General features: G+C 50.1%; 1 protein-coding gene across 11 annotated transcripts in view; it reads left to right on the top strand.

Annotated features, from left to right (window-relative positions):
• The window catches only part of PEAK1 (pseudopodium enriched atypical kinase 1), a 346647-nt gene that overhangs the window by 311532 nt on the left and 13755 nt on the right, over positions 1-21360 (top strand). For all 11 annotated transcript variants that reach the window (XM_051834588.3, XM_089310835.1, XM_051834591.3 and 8 more), the window contains one exon: positions 8050-8795. In XM_051834588.3, coding sequence (XP_051690548.3) covers positions 8050-8795 — 746 coding nt within the window. The remainder of the gene's footprint in view (positions 1-8049; positions 8796-21360) is intronic.

Here is a 21360-nt window from a genome sequence, read left to right as displayed (position 1 = left end):
GATGGGAATTGGGGTCTCACTGTGGTTTGCTTTTCCCTAATAAGTAATGATTTTGCACGTTTTTTTTCATATGCTGGTTGGCCATTTTTATATCTTTGGGAAAATGTCTAAGCAAATCTTTTAGCGTTGTTTAACTGGGTTGTTTATCCATTTTTGTAATTTCTGTTCATTCTGGATACAAGCCTTTTATATAATTTGAACATATTTTCTCCCATGCTGTGGATAGTCTTTCTGGAAAGTGTCTTTTGAAACACAAAATGCCTTTTTTTGTTGTTGTTGTTGGTTTGATTTGGTTTTCAGATCTCGATTTTATTTTTCAGTTCTAGAATTGGGTAGCAGTTTGGACCCAACTTGGTTCAGAAAGCTCCATTCTACCACAGGAGCAGGTTATATTTATATCCTGATAGCAGGAAGTGACACACAGGAAGGAAGTTAGGGAAGGGCAGCCGATTGGTTGCAGTTCATGTCTGTCCGATTTGCAGCTTGTTTGAATGGCTGCTGCTTGTGTTTGACTGAGACTCGGCTACTTGTTAGAGAGTTTACCCGCCAAGTGACTTCAGAGTTCACCAGGAAGGTATGGCCTTTACAACCAATTTGAAAGTGTGAACAGAGGCAGCTTTAGGCCAAATTCAGTTCATTCTAACCATCCTCTCTCCTGGACAACCTCTCAGTTTTGAGGGTTTGACCCAAACTTTGGGCATTAACATCACTTTTGTCACCGTCATGAATGGACATGGTTGGTCTCAGCTCCCACCAAGCAGTGGCAGAAGCAGGTTCGTAAGGTGGGAGCAGGGGACTAGAACAATAGAACAAAGCTGGTGAACATCGGACTGTGTCAGTTACTTTTTTTAAGTGTTAAAGCAGAGGGGATTTCCTTACTATGTAGCTCGGGGGGACTGGAGTTTCCTGTTTTCGGGGAAAAAACCTGCTTTATGTTGGGTGAAACACAAAAGTTTTTCATTTTATGGACTTCAAAGTGTATCTACTTTTTTCTTACTTTTGTCTCTTGAACTTTAGCTGTGATATGTAAGAAATCATCGCCTAACCCAGGTTGCAAAGATTTAGTCATGTTTTTTCCTAAGAGTTTTACAGCTTCCACTTTCAACTTCCGTCTTCTGTATGTGAATGCCTCATCTCATTTGTTGGAAGACTTCATGCCCCATTGAATTTTCTTCACAACCTTTTCAAAAATCAATAAACTATATTCAATATATGTATACATATATGTGTTTCTGGAATCTCAAATCTTTAAAAAAAAAAAAAAAAAGGACTTGGGGCTGGTATTGTGGCCATAGTGGGTAAAGCCTCCACCGGCAACTTCAGCATCCCATATGGGCACCAGTTCATGTGCCAACTCCTCCACTTCCTGTCTGGCTCCCTGCTAATGGCCTGGGAGAAGCAGTGGAGGATGACCCAAGTGCTTGGGCCCCTATTACCCACGGGGGATACCCAGAAGAAGCTCTTAGCTTTGGCTTGGCCCAGCCCTGGCCTTTGCAGCCATCTGGGGAGCGAACCCGTGGAAGGAAGATCTTTCTCTCTGTGTCTCTCCCTCTCTATCTCTCCCTAACTCTTTCAAATAAACAAATCTTAAAAAGAAAAATTAATTTGAAAGGCAGAGCAAGGGTGGGGTGGGGGGAGACAGGTCTTTCATGCACTGGTTCTCTCCCAGGTTACTGCAGTGGCCGAGACTGAGCCACACCAAAGCCAGGAACCAGGAATTTCATCCAGTCTCCCACTTAGCTGCCAGGGGCCAAGTCCTCAGGTCATCTTCAGCTGCTTTCACAGACGCGTTAGCAGGGAGCTGGACTGGAAGTGGAATAGCCAGCACTTGAACCAGCACGCCTATATGGGACGCCAGCATGCCTATATGGGACGCCAGCATCACAAGTGGTGGCTTAACTCACCTCATCGCAAAACAAGGTGCTTTTTTTAAAAAAAAATTATTTATTTATTTGAGTGGTAGAGTTAGAGGGAGAGACAGAAAGAAAGGTCTTCCATCCACTGGTTCACTCCCCAAATGGCCTCAATGGCTGGAGCTGGGCCAATCCGAAGCCAGGAGCTAGGAGCCTCTTCCAAGTCTCCCATGTGGGTGCAGGGGCCCAAGCACTTAGGCCATCTTCTGCTGCTTTCCCAGGCCACAGCATAGTGGATTAGAAGAGGAGCAGCTGGGACCAAAACTAGGCTTTAAAATCTGTTCTAGGGGCCAGCGCTGTGGAGTAATAGGCTAAACCTCTACCTGCAGTACCGTCATCCCATGTGGGTGCCGGTTTGTCCAATTCATTCCTAAATATTTCATTATTTTTGATGATATTGTAAATGTACTTGTTTTATTAATTTCATTTTTTGATTCATTGCTAGTATATGGAAATACAGTTGATTTTTGTATATTGTTCTTGTATCCTGCAGCCTTGCTTAACTACAGTATTAGTTCTAATTTGTTTGTGGATTCCTTAGGCCTCTCAAAATACAAAATTATGTCATCTGTGAATAGAGATAACTTTACTTCCTCCTCTCCAACCTAGATGATTTATTTCTTTTTCTTCCCTAATTGTCCAGCACATTGTAGACTAGAAATGGCAAGAGCAAAAATATTCATCTTGTTCCTATTAGAAGCGTAGGTGTTGAACAGAAATCTCCCCTCGGCATCCTGCGGGTTTGCTGGAATAACCTTACGCAGAGTAGCAGGAGAAGAGGCGGAAGGACTGATTAATGCGCCGAGGAGAAGCCCACAGCCCAGGGTGTTGAAGTCACAGGAGTGTCATTAGCACACACCTAACATCACGCAGAAACACATATGCCCCGAGAGCTGTCTTGCCATGCGGTTCAAGTCTCGGGTAACGGCGACTCACCATCATCTGTGTGGGTCTGGTCCAGACCGCCCAGTCTCTACTTCTGAGGGAAGAGCCTGCCTTTGCAGATAGGAAGGCCTGTGCCCAGTCCCTTGTTACTGTGGATAGACGTACATTTCTTTTTGCAAAATGCCAGCGTTCCAGAACCATTCCCCCATCTGAAAAGCTCTGCAGTTTCCCTGAATAACCTCCTTGGAGTATATTCCACGTGGGATGGTTCACCCTCCCAAAGGAGGGATCGCCCATTCTCTCAGGAAGAAGTGTGGTGTTGGCGCTTGGTTTTATGTAGCTGCCGTTTATCGGGCTGGAGATGCTCCCTCCTGTCCCTCGTTTGTTGAGCCTCGTTATCGTTAGCGTGAGAAAGCGTTGGGTTTCATCGGCTGCTCTTTGGGCGTCTACTGAGGTGATCACCTGAGGGTTTTTTCTCCTCTATTTTGTCAGCACAGCCTATTACATGGATTGATTTTTAAGATGATAACCAACCTTGCATTCTGAGGATAAATCCCACCTTGTCGTGGTGTGGAATCCTTTTTGTGTATTGCTGGATTCAGGTTGTAGTATTGTGAGGACTGTTGCATTGGTACTCTTGAGACATGTTAGTCCCTGGTTTCCTTGTGGTGGCTTCATCTGGCTTTGGTATCTAGGTAACAAAGATTTTGAGTTGAATGTGTTCCCTCTTGCTCTTCTGTTTTTTAGAAGAGTTTTAAAGAATTGATATTAATACTTCTTAAAACATTTGATAGAACTAATTTGAAAAGCTGTCTGGTCCTGGGTTGTGTGTGTGTGTGTGTGTGTGTGTGTGTGTAAAAAGTTTTAAAATTGCTGACTAATTTCTTTCCTTATTGTAGGTATCTGATTTTACTGCTTTTTCCCTTTAAGCCCTAAATATTCCTTCTTTTAGTCATTCAAGAAATATTTATTGAGTATCTGTCACATACAGATCCTGGTTTTGGTACACAGAGGTTACAACAGTAAATCTAGGCCGGCACCGTGGCTCACTTGGTTAATCCTCTGCCTGCGGTGCCGGCACCCCAGGTTCTAGTCCTGGTTGGGGTGCCAGGTACTAGTCCCGGTTGCTCCTCTTCCAGTCCAGCTTTCTGCTGAGGCCCAAGAGTGCAGTGGAGGATGGCCCAAGTGCTTGGGCCCTGCACCCCATGGGAGACCAGGAGAAGCACCTGGCTCCTGGCTTCGGATCAGCTCAGCGCCAGCCATGGCAGCCATTGCGGCCATTAAGGGAGTGAACCAACGAAAGAAAGACCTTTCTCTCTGTCTCTCTCTCTCTCACACTGTCTATAACTCTCTCTGTGTCTCTCTCTCTCTCACTGTCCAACTCTGCCTGGCAAAAAAATAAAAAAAAAAAAAAAACACAATCTAACAATAGTCCTTGGAGCTGGGTTTCTCATATTCTTTCTCATGTGTGTATATTTTTGTTTGTTTATATTAATATTCCTTGCAAAAATATTGCCACTTGCAATTGGTGGAGAAAGGAAATTTTGGGTTTGCCATGTAAATTGTCATAGTATAATATATAAATTCTTACATGTTTGCCGGCACTGTGACTCACTAGGCAAATCCTCCACTTGCAGTGCCGGCACCTCGGGTTCTAGTCCCGGTTGCTCCTCTTCCAGTCCAGCTCTCTGCTGTGTCCCAGGAGGGCAGTGGAGGATGGCCCAAGTCCTTGGGCCCTGCACCCGCATGGGAGACCGGGAGGAAGCACCTGGCTCCTGGCTTCGGATCGGCATGACAGCAGGAGCGGCCATTGGGGGGTGAACCAATGGAAAAGGAAGACCTTTCTCTCTGTCTGTCTCTCTCACTGTCTAACTCTACCTGTCCAAAAAAAAAAAAAAAAAAGATTAAAAAAACTTATATGTTCTTGAAGACAATTGTATACACGAGAGCTGGGATATACTATTATTATTTTTATTACAATCACAGTCTATATTGGCACTTGCCCTTGGCATTACAACAAAGGCTTGATTTGTTGCAAACCCCAAAACCTGAGCCCACTCACCCGGTGGACAACAAGCCAGTCTCTGACACCAGAGTGGCGAAACGAAGTCCGTATGTATTTTTGCAAAGCCTGGAGGAAGGAGCACAGGCAGCCGTCACTGACTTGCCGGATTCCACAAGGGTAGTAGGAATCTTCCAGACCGAAGCTGGGGTTCAGAGGTGTGCCTTCAGCCTGCGTGCAGGTCTCGGCTGGCTTATAGGGCTCGCGCCCTTCCCTTGATGGGTCAGCAATAGCATGGCCGTTGTGTTCTTTTGAGAATTTTGCTGATGGCAGATTGGGCTCCAGCCTGTCTGGGTGCCCTGTGTAGTGGCTGTTACATTGTTTACTCAGGGCGTGGGTGCCTCTAAAAAAGTCCCTCGAGACAGGCCCACCATCAAGATATTATCTAGAGAGGAGACAAGTGGACTCTTGGGTCCTGTAATCTGGGACCCTCTGGGGCCAGCTGAGCCTAACGCACCTCTCCCTCAATCCAGTGAGTCAGACTTTCGTAAGAAGTTGACTTGCAGGGCAAAGAAAGGTTCAGGTAGGGAGACTAAGAGACCAGGACCTGAGACGTCTACATCAGTAAAGAATAAATGAATAAATGAGCCCGTATTGATAACCATCCGCAGAGCCGTGCAGTGCCGTCCTCTGTGCGACCTCAGGAGGAGCAAGTGTCCAGTCCCAGGGCTGTCGCGGTGGGTGAAGCAGCAGAGCTCCCGCCTGGCCGTCACAGGAGACACGGATGGGGAGGGGTCCTTCCTGCCCGCCCTCGCGTCTGATGGCAGCCCCTTGCCTTGCAGCTGCGTCGCTGCTGTCCCTGCCTGGGTCTTAGTGCCCTCCCTGTGTGTCTCTGCCTTCACCTGGTGGATTCTGCGTACATAGTGGGTTGGAGCCTGCTCTGACGACCTCTTAGCTTGAGTACATCTACAGAGACATCAGGGGCGAGAACTTCAACGTTGCCTTTTTGGGAACAGAATTGAACCCGCAGCAGCATCAGTCTCGAATGCTGAGATCTTGAGTGGAAGCCTCATTTTAATGATGTGACCAATCTTAATAGCCTTTATGGAAGTTTAGTACATGTGTGTCTCTAGAAATCATAATCTCTCCCCGTTATACGGTAACCCTGAAGGTGTCTCAAACACACACACACACACACACACACACACGTGAGTTTCCTCTTCTTCTGGGTGTAAATGCTGGACACTCAACAGAGATAAGCAGTTCCATACCATGGCTTGCAAGAGATGTTTGAAAGTCGCATCTCTCAAATCACAGTGTGTCCACCCCTAAAGTCAAACAGGACTGCTGTGGGCGGCGGGGCCCCTGGCTGTGCTTATCCCAGGCTCTTTCTCCACCTGTGAGAGAGCCCACGGTGGAGCGTAGAGCTGTGTAGGAAGGGAAAGCAGGACCCGTCTGAAGCAAAGGAGAAGCACACACTTAAGACTCAAATGTGGGTGCGTGTGCACAAGAGGGTGAACAAAAACCGAAGAAGCTTTGGGCTGTCCTTCTATACTGTTGGGAGGCATAGGGGGCGATGTCTGGGGTGGGGCCTCATTGAGCATTGAAATGAGATGGAGTTTGGGGAGGGGCTTGATCATCACCCATTTCAGAAATATCGAAGGCATCAGGTGCATGATGGGAGTGAGAGAGCTGGCCATGGTAATTCTAACAATGACCTGAAGGTCATCGCAAGGACAGAGTCTGCAGCCATGCTGGGTATCTCCAGCTGGCACTGGTTCTGAATGGGCAGCTTGGCGGAATTTGTGTGCAAGGGGCAGGCTTGGTGGTACGTGGAAGCGGGGTTTGGGCAGTGCAGAGAGGAGCTTTCATGGTGTAGACTGGGTTGTCACAGCGTGGGGCTGCCAGCTGGGGCTGCTCACAGTGGGCTGGGGGGTGCTCTTATGCCAGAAGTCCCCACTAGCACAGAGGTTGGCTGGGCTGTCGGACCTCAGGTCCTCTCTCTAGCCTCAGGATCACAGAACAATGTCACTTTGGAGCAGAGTTTAAAATCCAGGATCTCCCTGGGCCCTGTCTGCTGGTCCCATTGCTAGTCTTAATTCCATATTTGATAATGCTCCTGTTTTCTTTATCCGTAAGTGCTGTTCCCTCTCTGTGTCTCACTGTAAGTGTATTTGACCATCCCTCATCCCATGGTATTCTGATGTGGTGAACACAGTGGAACCAGGGGAGGGGCTAGAGAATCTGGATCTTTTTAACCTGAGCCTGTTACCGCAGAAGCAAGGGTTCTTCTTGTCTTCAAACAAGAAAGAATTCAGGCGTGAGACAGAGAGTAAGTGGAAACCAAATAGCAAGGTTTATTAGGGCAGGGACATCCATAAGAACAGACGGGCACCTCTCCAGACAGAACCTGAGAGCGCCCAGTCGCTCAGACTGGGGGAGAACGAGGTTACATGGTTGAGTGGAGAGAACACACCTGGCCAGGCCAGGCAGGCGGGTCAGCAGAGAGGCAGAGGGCTGTGCGCGCAGTCCGGTTGAGGCCGGGGGGGTTTTAAGGGGTTGGGTCTTGCCTCCCCACCTGTGCTCCTCCTGGAACAAAGGACTTTTTGGATATAAATACGAAAATTCCTTTCTGAGTTTCCCCCTGAAGTTATCACACAGGAGGAAGCCTGGCTGGCGTCGCCCCCAGTTAGAGGAAGAATGGTTATCAGTTAGAGGAAGGATGGTTATCAGGTAGAGGAAGGTTGGTTATCGGGTAGAAGGGGCAGGACATTTGAAGTGCAGATACTGGGTGCCCCTGGAAGGTTATCAGGCAGAAGGGGCAGGGACCCCCACCTGGCAGGTTACCGGGTAGGAGGGGGCAGGGCAGGATGCAGATACTGGGTGCCCCTGGAAGGTTATCAGGATGACTTTGAGATGTGGATGCTGGACCCAGATGTCTCCTTAGGCCTTTGTCACACACACACAAGCTCATATCTGACTTCCTACCTAACAAGCCCAAACTCATGCTCTACTCCTGTGGCAGAGAAACACTGAGGCAGTGTTCATGTAGGCTGCTCCCCCAAGTCTTGGACTTACTTTCGATGTTTATAGGTATTTTTTTTCCATTGTTACTTTCCTATTTTGAATTAAAGTACTGACCAATTCTCACATGCCCCCGGCTCCCTCTCTCCTCCTTGCTCCAGTTTCAATTATGAAATGAGATTGCAAACTTAATTATTCTCTTTTCTTTCTTTTGAAACAATGCAGGGCAGTCCAGAGCAGCCATGATACCTCCCAAGCACCCCCGGCAGCCCAAGGGCGCTCTGGACGATGCCATCGCCTTTGGGGGAAAAGCAGACCAAGAAGCCCCTAATGTTTCCCACCCTACACCACCCCCACTGCCAAAGAAGATGATCATCAGAGCCAACACAGAGCCAATCTCCAAGGAACTCCAGAAATCCATGGAGAGCAGCCTTTGTGTCCTGGCTAACCCCACCTATGATATCGACCCCAACTGGGATGCCAGCAGTGCTGGCTCCTCCGTCAGCTATGAACTCAAGGGGCTGGACATCGAGTCTTGTGACTCCTTGGAGAGACCTCTGCACAGGGAGAGACCCGTCCCCTCGGCCGCAAACAGCGTCTCCAGCTTGACCGCTCTCAGTATTAAGGACCGGTTTTCCAACAGCACGGAGTCCCTGTCCAGCCGACGGGGTCCCTCCTCTAGACAGGGCCGAGGCATCCAGAAGCCACAGAGACAAGCACTTTATCGAGGACTGGAGAATCGGGAGGAAGTGGTGGGCAAAATCCGCAGCCTTCACACGGACGCCTTGAAGAAGCTGGCCACTCAGTGTGAAGACCTCTTCATGGCTGGCCAGAAAGACCAGCTCCGTTTTGGGGTGGACAGCTGGTCAGACTTCCGGCTAACCAGCGACAAGCCGTGCTGCGAGGCAGGCGATGCTGTTTACTACACCGCCTCCTATGCGAAGGATCCGCTGAGTAACTACGCGGTCAAGGTAGGACATTTTGTAAATCTCGTCTTGCTCTTAACCCACCCGCCGTGACTGGGATGAGTCCATTCTTCTCTCCTCCACAGCCAGATCTGGTTACTGCTCCACAGTGAACGCTGTAATAGTCAAGGGGCTTAATCATTCTTTAGAGGAGAAAACAGAGACAGAGTTACGCCCTGTCCTGTGTGCGAAGGTAGAGGGAAACGGTAATTGCTCTGGGGCTTGGCAGGACCACAGCCCAGACTCTGGGAGCGAGAGAAGGCTTCTTAAGTAGGTAATCCCTTGGCTGAGACTGTCGACAGGGCCACCTACAAACTCGAGGGCTGCGGTGAATCTTGCACTCCAAGTTTTTGTCTTGATTCTCCACCAGTTAGAGACCCTTGTCTACCCGTGCTCATTAAGTCATTTGCCTCCAGGAGAAACCTATGTTTGTTGATGTGCCGGGAACAGCTTTACCTTGTGTAGTTGAATCTTCACATAGCTCCCTGGGGTGAAGATCTTTTTCCCCACTGGACAGATGAGGGGAATGAAGCGCAGAGGGCTGTGCTAAGCTGCTTAGGGTCACACAGCGAAGTGGGCATTTAAACACAGGTATCCCTGACTCGGCCGCCTGCCCTTCAGCCCTTGTGTCCTGCATCTGTCCCACTCGTTCGAGACAACCCAGTGCTTCAGACGACCAGAACTCTTGACATGGAGACTTCTCACCCAGTTATAGGCACCGCGACATCAGGCTGTAGGTCCCATCAGTGTAATAAATACAGCATGGACTGGGGAGACCCAAAGAGTTGGCTTCAGATCCTGGCTGTACTTTGTAGATTTGTCAGTGCCCATGCTGTAACTAACACAGGGCAACAAAATGAAGATACCAGAGCAAAGCGTTGGGTGTCCCTAATACCTGCCCATTTCTGTCACTGCCCGTGAACTTCCCTAGGCTACTTTAAGAGAGTAACCACGTTGGGTGTCTCCTCCTCTTTGAGTTGTTTACAGTGATAATCCATCTACTTTATAGGACTGCAATAGAATCAAGTGAGATATTGCAAGAGGAAGGGTTGTGAAAGTGTAAAGCTCTCTGTAGACTTAAGGTAATGTCTGCCTCTTTGTACTGATTCTATTCACTGGTTCAAAACCAATTAACATATCTAAATGACTTTTACATGTTAATTTGGCTTGGAAAGACAGATGGTATCCTAGTAAATTAATGGGTAAGGTAAACAATTGGCCTTACCTGTCTCTCAGGACAGAATTTATGTTCGGCCAGACCTTCAGCTAGCTGCTCTGTGTGGCTACAGCACCCACACCCTGTGACTGTCTGGAGGCACTGACTGGCGGGGTGAGCCCATGTGCCACCACTCTCTTTTTAAAATAAACGGAGAGGCAGACAGCACAGAGGGCCTGGGTTCGAGTTCATGTATTACTGTTAAATCTAAAGCAGCATTTTGAGATTCTGTGTGGCCCTCAAGAGCTGTTATCTCACTTGGGATTACAGTGTCTTAACTATGGTGGGTGGGCCTTTACTGCTACAAGATCCCCAATGCAGGGCAAGTGCCTCTCTTAGAAAGGGGCGGTGAGCTATCCGATCTTTCTAAACAATTGAGAAGCCGGGCTTGACCAACTTTATGTATTATTGCCATGCAATCTTGTCTTTTTCCCCAAATCAATGGTCTGGTATTGATTTCTTCGCTTGTAATGATGCAAAAGCAATCTCCAAAGAACAGGTGGCAAGTGGTAATATACTGGCAGTTGTTGGCAGATTTGGGAAAAGATGTTTTAGACTAAACGCTGAATATAAATGTCTCTCTGAAGACCCTCTGGGTGTTTCCAGAAGTGCCCGATTGATTGTACAAATACAGTCTTAGATAGTGAACCACTAGGACGCTGCAAACCTTGCCTCTGCGGAAATAAGCGAAGGGGTGAGCAGCTGGCCCAAGAGCTCGCTGCACTGCTTGTCCCTGAAAACACCCCTTCCCTTCTCCTGGGATTCAGAGTGGGCTAAGGGTGCGGCTGTCTCCTGGGGAGACTGAGAGGTCTTCTACATGTCGCAGGGGGCTCCCGGTGCTCGAGTTGAGCAGTTTGAAAGCCAAAAGACACTACTCCTGCCCCTGAAGTACCAAATCCCTTCCAATCATAGAAAAAATATTTCCTGTGTGTTGTCTTAGTCTGTTCAGGCTGCCATAACAAAATACTCTGGATTACATGGCCAAAACAACAGAACTTTCTTTTCTTGTGTTTCTGGAGGCCAACAAGCCCAAGATCAAGGTTCCAGTTTATCTGGTTGCTGGTGAGGGCTCCAGAAATCTGATTTGTGGGCAGCCATCTTCTCTCTGTGTCCTCACATGCTTTGGGGGCGGAGGAGAGAGGAAGAAAGAGAGCTACTTAGCTCTCTGGTGTCTCTTCTTATGAGAACACCAGTCCTATCACTTCAGGGCCCCAGTATGATGGCCTTCTTTTAAAAAAAAAAAGATTTTATTTATTTGTGTATTTATTTATTTGAGAGGCAGAGTTATAGAGAGGCAGAGAAAGAGAGAGAGTCTTCCATCTGCTGGTTCACTCCCCAAATGGCCGCCACAGCTGGAGCTGTACTGATCTGAAGCCAGGAGCTTTTTCAGGTCTCCCACACAGGTGCAGGGTCCCAAAGACTTGAGCCCTCTTCCACTGCTTTCCCAGGCCATATCAGAGAGCTGGATCGGTTCCAGCGCCCATATGGGATGCCAGCGCTGCAGGCAGCGGCTTTACCCGCTACACCACAGCGCTGGCCCCTGTGATGAGCTTCTGAACCTTATTTGCCTTTGTGTAGGCCCACTCTCTGTATACAGTCACATGTTAGGGGTAAGAGCTTCAACATACTTATTTGAGGGACAGAGCATTCTGCCCCAGCCCTCCATTTCCCCAGATTCCTGGTCCTTATCATTTACGAAACACATCCCAACAGCCTCCAAAACCTTAACTCACTCAGGCATAAATTCTGAAACCTGAAGTCTGATCTGAATCAAATACGAATGAGATTCAAGCTATGACTCATCCCAGGGCAGAATTCCTCCCCAGCCACGAACCTGGGAAACCAGACAAGTTATGTGCTTCCTGCAAAACACAGCTGCGAGCAGGCATAGGGTAGACGTTTCCCTTCCAAGAAGAAAAATCAGGAGGACGGAAGGAAGGGGGGTGATAGATCTGAAGCAAGATCGAAACCCGGTAGCAAGTCAGATTGTGTGAAATCCCAAAGCTTGGGACAGGCTGGCACAGCAGGTTAAGCTGCCACCGGGGATGCGTGCACCCCCATTGGAGTGCCTGGGGTTCAGTGCACTTCTCCTGATGCTCCTGGAAGGCACCGGAGGGTGGCCCTAGTAGTTGAGGTCCTGCCGCCCATGTGGGAGACCCAGATGGAGTCTCTGGCTGATACCGTCCATGAGTCCCACGCATGATCTTTTTATCAAACAGCTGTGTCGGTACGCCCTGAGTGTTCTCTGCAGAACACGCTTTCACACTTTTTTGCATTATGGGTAACCCGAGCATTTTGCAAGTCTTCAAGTTCTGGTCCCTTTTGATTAACAATTCCCTCTTCAACTCATCTTTCTCCTTTTGCGTTTGTCTGTAAGCACTCAGGAGGATCCAAGCCACTCCTCCAACACATTGCTTAGCAATCTCTTCAACTACAAGCCGATTTCAGGGCCAGCATTGCAGGGTGCCGTATCCCACAGCAGAGTGCAGATTCGAGGCCAGCTACTGTGCTGCTCACCCAGCTTCCTCTTCATGCCCCTGGGAAGGCAGCAGCAGAAGCCTAAGTACTTGAGCCCCGACAATCCGCGTGGGGGCCCTGGGTGGAGTTCCAGCTCCTGGCTTTGGCCTGGCACAGACTTGGCTGGTGTAGCCATTTGGTTAGTGAACCAGTGGATGGAAATGCATGCTTTCTCCCTCTCTCTCCCTCTCTCTCTCTCTCCCTCTCTCTTCCTCTCTCTCTCTCATAACTCTGCCTTTCAAATAAATAAATTTTTATAAGATTCTATTTCATCTCTTTTAGGTCCTATTTCTCATGAAACGCTAGAACACAGCTCAGCCGAGATTTTGCCACTTTATGACAAGAATCCCTTTTCTTCCAGCTGCCAGTAACGTAGTCCTCATGTCCATCAGAGGCCTCACCAGAATTGCCCTTAACAGCCGCAGTTCTAGCACCTGCCTGTCCTGGTTCTCTGACATGCACCTCCAGCTCTTGGAGCCTCTGGTGCCAAAGCAGCTCCTACATCTGTAGATAATTGTCATAATAGCACCCTTGTCTCATCATCAAAATCCACTGGGTTGCCATAACAAAATCTCATAATAAAAATAAATAAATAAAACAGAAATCCATGTCCTTCCAGTTCTGGGAGTGAGAAAGCCGAAGATCAGGGTTCTGGCTGCTCTGGTTTCTGGCGAAAGCTCTCTTCCTGGCTTGCACTTGGCTGCCTTCTCCCTGTGTCTGCACATGACAGAGTGAACGAGCTCTCTGGTGTCTCTTCTTAGGAGGGCACTGATCCCGTCGTATCAAGGCCCAACTGTTAGGACTTCACTGGACTTTAATTACCTCTTTATTGCCTTTTCCCTAAATGTAGCCATCCTGGAGGTTAGGACTTTAACACTCGAACTGGGATGTGGCAGGACACGGCTCAGTTTCTAACAGATGTTGTATGCGTCTTTGTCATAAAATGCATGGTCTGGGGCTGGTGTTGTGGCACAGCAGGTTAGGCTGCTGCCTGAGACTTGTTCAAGTCCTGGCTGATGCAGCTCCCTGCTAATGTGACTGGGAAAGCAGCAGAGGATGGCTCAAGTGCTTGGGCCCCTGCACCCTCATGGGAGACGTGGGTAGAAATTCAGGCTCCTGGCTTTGGCCTGGCCCAGCCCTGCCATTTGGAGAGTGAACTGGCAAATAGAAGATTCTCTCCCCCTCTCTCTTTAGCTCTGTCTTTCAAATAAATAAATAAATTTTTTTGAAACTGCATGGCTTTCCTGGATTTGTAGATTTTCTTTCTCATACTACTCTTATTTTCATTGAAGTTATCCAGCCTTATTATTTATATTGCTCTTAAATTAAAAGACATCCTAGCAGAATAAAGAGCTTTAGAGATAGCTGGCCTGTGTTCAAGTCCTGAATGCTTCACTGGATTTGTTTGGGGGGGGTGGTGTTTAAGATTTGCTTTTTACTTTGAAAGGCAAAGTGACAGAGAGAGGGGAGAGAAAGAGAGAGACCTTCCATCTGCTGGTTCACTCCCCCAGTGCCCTGGTTCGGGCTGCACCACGATAAAACCAGGAGCCTGGAACTCCATCCGGGTCTGCCTTGTGGGTGGCAGGGGCCCAAGGACTTGTGCCTTTTACTGCTGCTTGTCCAGGCACCTTCGCAGGGAGCTGGGTTGGAAGCAGAGCAGCCAGGACTCAGACCAGTGCTCTGGTGTGCGCCGCTGGCATCGCAGGCAGGTGGCGGAACCACCAGCAACAACGCCGGCCCCTCACCGTGTGTGCCGAAGTCGTGTCATGGTTTTCACGTCATGATACTGACCGACCTGCCTCCCTCATAAGATTGTTACAATACCCATGTTTATGTAGTAAAACTGCTTTTATAAAGTGCATATAAAATAATACATTGTTGTTATTAACATTAATGGAAAATTACTGCGTGGCATCCCATAGATCACTGTTATTCTTTGATATTGAGCATCAGCCCAAGTATATTTAGAAACATTCTGCACTTAGACATTTTTCTCTCTCATTACCTCAAAGATGTAAACATCTTTTTTCCCTAAAATTATGAAAGCTGCAAAGTGCTAACAGCCTCAAGAATTTAAGTACTGCCAAAAATTGGAAACAAATTAAGTGCCTGATATTAAGGAAACAATTTAATAAATCATGGCACATCAGCCATAATAAAATGTTTGCAGCCATTAAAATTGGTAATTATGAAGACTGTATCAAATCATGAAAAGCATTTTTTTGTAAAATGTCACATGAAAGTAGCAAAATACCAAATAATGTGATCATAACTTTTTAAAAATTGATCTACAAAGTGTAGTATGAAAATAAATCCTATGTCTGTGTTGTAATTATGGGTGACTTTGATTGTGTTTTAAAGATGGTGTCATGTTGCCTTTTTGAGGAAAAAAATTTAAAAATTCGAGAATTCGGGTCACTTGACGCTGAGCATCTTGAAGCCATAGGATCCCTGGTTCTGCATGTCTGAGGCCCCGCCCTCTAGACCACATGCTACATAACCCCTGGTTTGTGCTTCCCGGCCTTGGTGCACACGACGGCTCTTCCCCTGGGGAGCTGCACCGTGCAGGAGTGCTGCACAGATGGCCTCCGCGGGAGCTGAGGCTGGTGACACTCACTCCTCATTTCCCCGCTCCATCCCAGGCCTGCAGAACCAGACCCTCTGGCAGTTAGGCCTGGGAAACTGCATTCCTAGCCAGATGCCCTGATCGGAAGCCGGGAGCCAGGAGCTTCTTCCGGTCTCCCACACGGGTGCAGGGGCCCAAGGACTTGGGCCATCCTCCGCTGCTTTCCCAGGCCACAGCAGAGAGCTGGCCTGGAAGTGGAGCAGCCGGGACTTTAACTGGCACTGCAGGCAGCAGCTTTACCTGCTGCGCTACAGCGCGGCCCCCACCAAGGATTTTTAAACAGAGGAATGATGTAAAATGAATGGTTTTAGAAGAAAACTATGGTGGAAGTGGCCAGCAGGATGTGGGGGGAGGCAGTCATCAGGTGAGCCCCAGTGACGCCGGAAACTGCCCGGAGGGAAAGAAGGGGTGGGGGTGAAGCCCTGAGGAAGGCGGTGGGCCGCACGTGCTGAGCGGCTGGTGTTGGGCAGGGCGGTGATGCGGAAATGCCTAGGCAGCACCACCACCCCACCCCACTGCCGCCAAGAGGGTGCTGATGCCGTGACCCGACGCAGGAACCAGAGAGCTTTCCCAGAGGCTCGCCCGTGGAGAAGCCCAGCAGCAGACTGCAGGGTGAGGTGGTTCTCAGAAGAGCACTCAGCCTAGAAATGTTCTCCAGCCCTCTCATAACTGATGTAGTCAGAACTGTGGGCATGTTTGAAGTGGTGGTGGGAAAATATGCACAGTGGGAAAAGACCCACACATCCCAGTGAGCCAAAGCAGAACCAACCGGAGAAGCAGCAGCCCAGGGCAGGCTCCCACAGACCAGAGTCGGGAAGGGGGCCCGACGCAGGAGTTAGGAGGATGGAAGGGAGGGGCGAGGGGGCAGGGAGCATGGCCACTTAAGAATTCCAGCAAAGGAGAGGCCAGAGGGATTCCCGAACAGTGTTTTACCTCTGACTCCTGCTCCCGTCTCATCCGCGTCTCCTTGTCTCCTGTCGTCACCATTTGGTGAGCCACCACCCAGCAGAACGACCTGCCTGTCACTGTGGGCCCCTCCAGCCCTTAACTTCCCTGCGCTGGAAGTAAAATCTGCCTTGCTTTTTCTCGCTTTCAAAGAGCCTGGGTAGCCACTGACCACACACATAACCCTCGCAGTAGACCTAAGTCGACTCGCGAAGGGCCCTCCTTGTTCTGCGCAGCAGGAAACGGAGGCCCCAGAGGAGCAGACCCTCCCCCTCCCAAGTCCCTACCACGCAGGCTTAGGGCAGGCCCTTTGCTGTCAGTCAGCTGGCCCTGCTGTCTCCTGGACGGGCCAGAAGCAGGTGGACAGGTGGTGAAATCCTGGCGCGCTCTCACAAGATTGTGTTGTAACAAGTGCTGCCGTGCGAGACCACAGAAGGTATTCAATTGACGTTACCCCTAAGAAGACAGGGAAAATCTCTGTAAGCAGAGAAGTGTGAACTTCTTGGTTGTCTCCTCCAGCAGCTGCAGGAACGGGGTGGTTGGCGTGTTCTCTGAAGGCAGCCAGGTCTTTGTCCTCCAGGCCAGAGCGCCGAGCTCCGTCCTGGCGGCTGTGCCAGGAGCTCGGGAGAAGTTCGCGGTGAGGCAGAGTGCACTGTGGAGACAGCATCTTTCATGGCACGTTTGACGCCACGGCCTCTGTCTGTCTCGTTTGGCTGGACGCTGAGAAAGCAAGACGCTAAATGTAAAAGGCTTAATGGGAATAACCATGATTGGTAGGAATTTACAACTAGTTCAGGCTGTACACACAGGCAGTTAATTACTGGCTTAGTGGTAATGAAAAAACCAGATGGGAAACCACTTCCACTTTCATAATTCAACACAAATATGTCCAACTTTGGGATTGATCAGCAGCCGACCCCACATAACCCTTAGCCATCCTAGGTTCGCGTCCATTCATCTCAGAGCAAGAAGAGCCTAGGAGGGGCCGGTGCTGTGGCGTAGTGGGCTAAGCCTCCACCTGTGGCGCTGGTATCCCATGTGGCACCAGTTCATGTCCCGGCTGCTCTTTTTCTGACGCAGCTCTCTGCTATGGCCTGGGAGGACAGTGGAGGATGGCCCAAGTGCTTAGGCCCTGTACCCACATGGGAGACCTAGAAGAAGCTCCTGGCTCCTGGCTTCAGACTGGCCCAACTCCAGCCATTGCAGCCATTTGGGGAATGAACCAGAGGAAGGAAGACCTCTCTGTCTCTCCCTCTGTCTGAGGCTCTACCTCTCAAATAAATAAATAAATCTTTTTTTTTTTTTTTTTTTTTTTTGACAGGCAGAGTGGACAGTGAGAGAGAGACAGAGAGAAAGGTCTTCCTTTGCCGTTGGTTCACCCTCCAATGGCCACCACGGCCAGCGCACTGCGGCCGGCGCACCGCGCTGGTCTGATGGCAGGAGCCAGGTGCTTCTCCTGGTCTCCCATGGGGTGCAGGGCCCAAGGACTTGGACCATCCTCCACTGCATAATAAATCTTTAAAAAAAAATTTCCTAAGAGTCTCAACTGGGGATTGGTTTAGAAAGGAAAGATTAGGGGGCGCTCGTGTCTACATGGAATCAAAATGATGTCTAGTGGGAAAAGGAAGCCACAGCCTTTTTTTTTTTTTTTTTTAAGATGTGTTATTTCAAAGAATTAGAGGGAGAGACAGAGAGCTTCCATCTGCTGGTTCACTCCCCAGATGGCCACACTAGCTAGGGCTAGGCCAAGCTGAAGTCATATGCCAGGAGCTCCATCTGGGTTTCCCACGTGCGTGCCAAGACCCAAGCACTCGGGCCATCTTCCACTGCTTTCCCAGGCGCATTAGCAGGAAAGTGGATCGGAAGCCCATGTACCAGTGCCCATATGTCTTGCTGGTGTCACAGGCAGCAGCTTTACTGCTAGGACATGGTGCCGGCCCAGGAAACCATGGCCTTAACTCAAGAGGCCAGAAGACACAGGGCTCACAGTGACTGGATTCCTGCTCGAGGCCTGAGCTGGTTCTTGCGCTCCTCTGGGGCGAGGTATGTCTGGTGTGACGCCTGCATCCTTGGCTCGGGGGCACCAGGATCCTCTCCTGATGCCCATGCTGAATCGGGGGGCGGGGGAGGGGGAACTGAATGAGTACAGGTCACAAACCAAATCTCGTGCGGTTGCCTTCCTAAATTTCGCTTCTAGGCCCCAACATGGATTTCTTGGGGCATGGGAACATTTCTGCAGCCGTTCGGGCTGTCAATTACCTGGCCCGCCTGGCGGGTCTCGCAGCAGGTGCCTACGGCCTGGAGTCCGAGGTGCCCCGGGCAGCCTTTTATATATCGAATGCTGGAGCCATTTGGAATACAGTTATAAGAGCACAGGGTGTGTGTGGGGGGAGGGGGGTCTTCCCTCTGCAGCCACAGGTAGAGCGGAACCCAGGCAGCTGTATCGCTGGCAGTCGTGGAATTGATGTCAGGGCCCGGCAGCCAGTGCCCTGGGAGCCACAGTGGGCCTCGCACTGGGCACCGCTTCCGAGGCTGCAGCTCTCCACGCACTCCCCCACAGCCCCACTGTGCCGCGACAAAACAGCACCCGTGCGTCAATGTGTGTGATCTCCGGTCTTTCCCATCCTGTCCCTGCCATGCCCGCCTCACATAAGGTTCACGTGGTGTGCGGTGGAATGAGATCCCCTCTGATAAAGTGGAAGTAGGCTGAAGGCACGCTGGGCCCGTGATGGAAAAATAAAGAGCTGATCCAAACTACTTCTGAAGAGTCCTGTATTTCGTAATTATTGCTTTCTTTGGGGGAATAGGAAAGGAAATTGAACAGAATGACAAAGAGCCGTGTCGTTTTTTGTGTGGTTTCGTGCAGTGCAAAATCAGTGAGCCCCGGGCAGCCTGGGCTCGGCAGACAGCGTCAGTGATGGGGTTTCACTCAGCTGTGCAGTCGGTCATTCCTGCATGCTTGCTATTCAGATTTGTCCGCCTCTGCCTCCTCTCCATCACCTCGCCAGCTTCCATCTGCTTCTTCAAAGCTGTTCACCTCTCCCAGCTCTTCTGAAGAAGCGACCCCGTGGCCAGGTGGGATCAGAGGTGGCCGCCTCCCCGTGTCTTGCGCAGACATACTGAACACGTGCTGTGTGCCGGGCTCTGCCAAGACCCAGAGACACATGCGTCTGCTCTCAACATAGATCCAGAATGCATACCTGCTGGCATGAGGCAGGAACCGGTGTGTGGTCTGTAGTGCTTTCTCTCTAGAAGTAACACCTTTTAGAAGGGCTTTGAAAGAATAAATGGGGGCTGGTGGGGGCAGCATTGTGGTGCAGGAGGTTGAGCCACCACCTGCAATGCCGGCATCACATATGAACATTGGTTCGAGTCCCGGCTGCTCCATTTCCAAACCAGCTCTCTGCTAATGCCTGGGAAATCAGCAGAAGGTGACCCAAGTGCTTGGGATCCTGCCACCCATGTGGGAGACCCAGATGGAGTTCCAGGCTCCTGGCTGCAGCCCGGCCCAGCTCCGGCAATTGGCAGTCGTTTGGGAAGTGAACCAGCAGATGGAAGACCTCTGTGTCTCTACAACTCTGCCTTTCAAATAAATACAACTGAAAAAAATAAGAAGAAATAAGGATCACATAGGCAGAGGAGAGCTGAAGAGGAGGCCCCAAACAGAGAGACCCCTGGAGGGTAGGCATGGGGGGCTCGCTGTAGACGGCTTCATAGGGTAAGAAACAAGTGGGAAGGCCAGCGCCGCGGCTCACTAGGCTAATCCTCCGCCTTGCGTTGCTGGCACACCGGGTTCTAGTCCAGGTCAGGGCGCCGGATTCTGTCCCGGTTGCCCCTCTTCCAGGCCAGCCCTCTGCTGTGGCCCGGGAGTACAGTGGAGGATGGCCCAAGTGCTTGGGCCCTGCACCCCATGGGAGACCAGGAGAAGCACCTGGCTCCTGGCTTTGGATCAGCGTGATGCGCCAGCCGCAGCGTGCCGGCCGCGGCGGCCATTGGAGGGTGAACCAACAGCAAAAGGAAGACCTTTCTCTCTGTCTGTCTCTCTCTCACTGTCCACTCTGCCTGTCAAAAATAAAAAAATTTTTTAAAAATTAAAAACAAAAAAAGAAACAAGTGGGAAATAATAGGGAGGGGAGGCAGGGCCACGGCCGTGTCTGTGATGATAATAAGTGGCCCCGAGGAGGCTGAGAGAGGAAGTGATGTCAGTTTTTTTTTTTTTTTTTTTTTTTTTTTATGATGGCCCTGTGGCCATGTAGAAGGTCTGTGTGAGAGCCAGGGAGACCAGTTGGAAAGCTTTTTTGGTCGTCCAAGCAAATGAGGGTGGTGGCAAGAAAGATGGAGAGAAGTGACTTTGAAAGTTGTTTCGGGAGCTCTTCACTGATTGGATGTAAGCAGTGAAGACGGAGAAGTCACAGTGAGCCTGGCTTCCGTCCTCCGTCCTGATATTGGGACAGATGATGGAGGCACTCACGAGGTGGACACGGCACTCCGTCCCCCCGCTGACCAACTCCGGCTGGCTTTGCCAGGCGTCCAGCTCCCCGCTCGCCCCGCTGCTGTGGTCCCTCACCCTGAAGATCCGCTGTTGAGAGGACAGCAGGACATGTGTCCTCGGGCTTGGACCGTCCGCAGTGGGGTCACAGACCCAGAAGGCCACCCCTTCCAAGCCGCTCCGTGGCTTTGCAGTCAGATCCCTGCCCCGTCCGCTGTTTAGAAGTTAGCTGTCTAGGTTGAGGCTGTTATTACAACATAAATACTTTGTAATGGCAAATTTGCCTCAAAGGTATGCAGAGCAGTTGCCATGAGCAACGCAGAAAAATGAGCCCCTGAACTGGAATGAAGGTTTGGAATTAAACTTCTCTGGGGGCCGGCGCTGTGGCGCAGCGGGTTAAAGCCCTGGCCTGAAGCACCTGCATCCCCTATGGGTGCCAGTTCTAGTCCCGGCTGCTCCACTTCCCATCCAGCTCTCTGCTGTGGCCTGGGAAAGCAGTGGAAGATGCCCCAAGTCCTTGGGCCCCTGCACCTGCGTAGGAGACCTAGAAGAAGCTCCTAGCTCCTGGCTTTGGATCGGCGCAACTCCGGCCGTTGTGCCATCTGGGGAGTGAACCAGCAGATGGAAGACCTCTCTCTCAGTCTCTACCTCTCTCTGTAACTCTATCTTTCAAATAAATAAAATAAATCTTTAAAGAAAAAAAAAAAAACTTCTGCGGTGTGTGTGTGGAACCTTTGCTAGGCTGTCTCCGTGCTAAGATGGGGCTTGTGGAAGGGTT

The sequence above is a fragment of the Oryctolagus cuniculus genome, chromosome 12, assembly GCF_051225735.1.
Source record: "Oryctolagus cuniculus isolate XC-2025 breed Fujian yellow rabbit chromosome 12, ASM5122573v1, whole genome shotgun sequence".
Taxonomy (NCBI): Eukaryota; Metazoa; Chordata; class Mammalia; order Lagomorpha; family Leporidae; genus Oryctolagus; species Oryctolagus cuniculus.
This window is presented reverse-complemented; position numbering and strand designations above follow the sequence as displayed.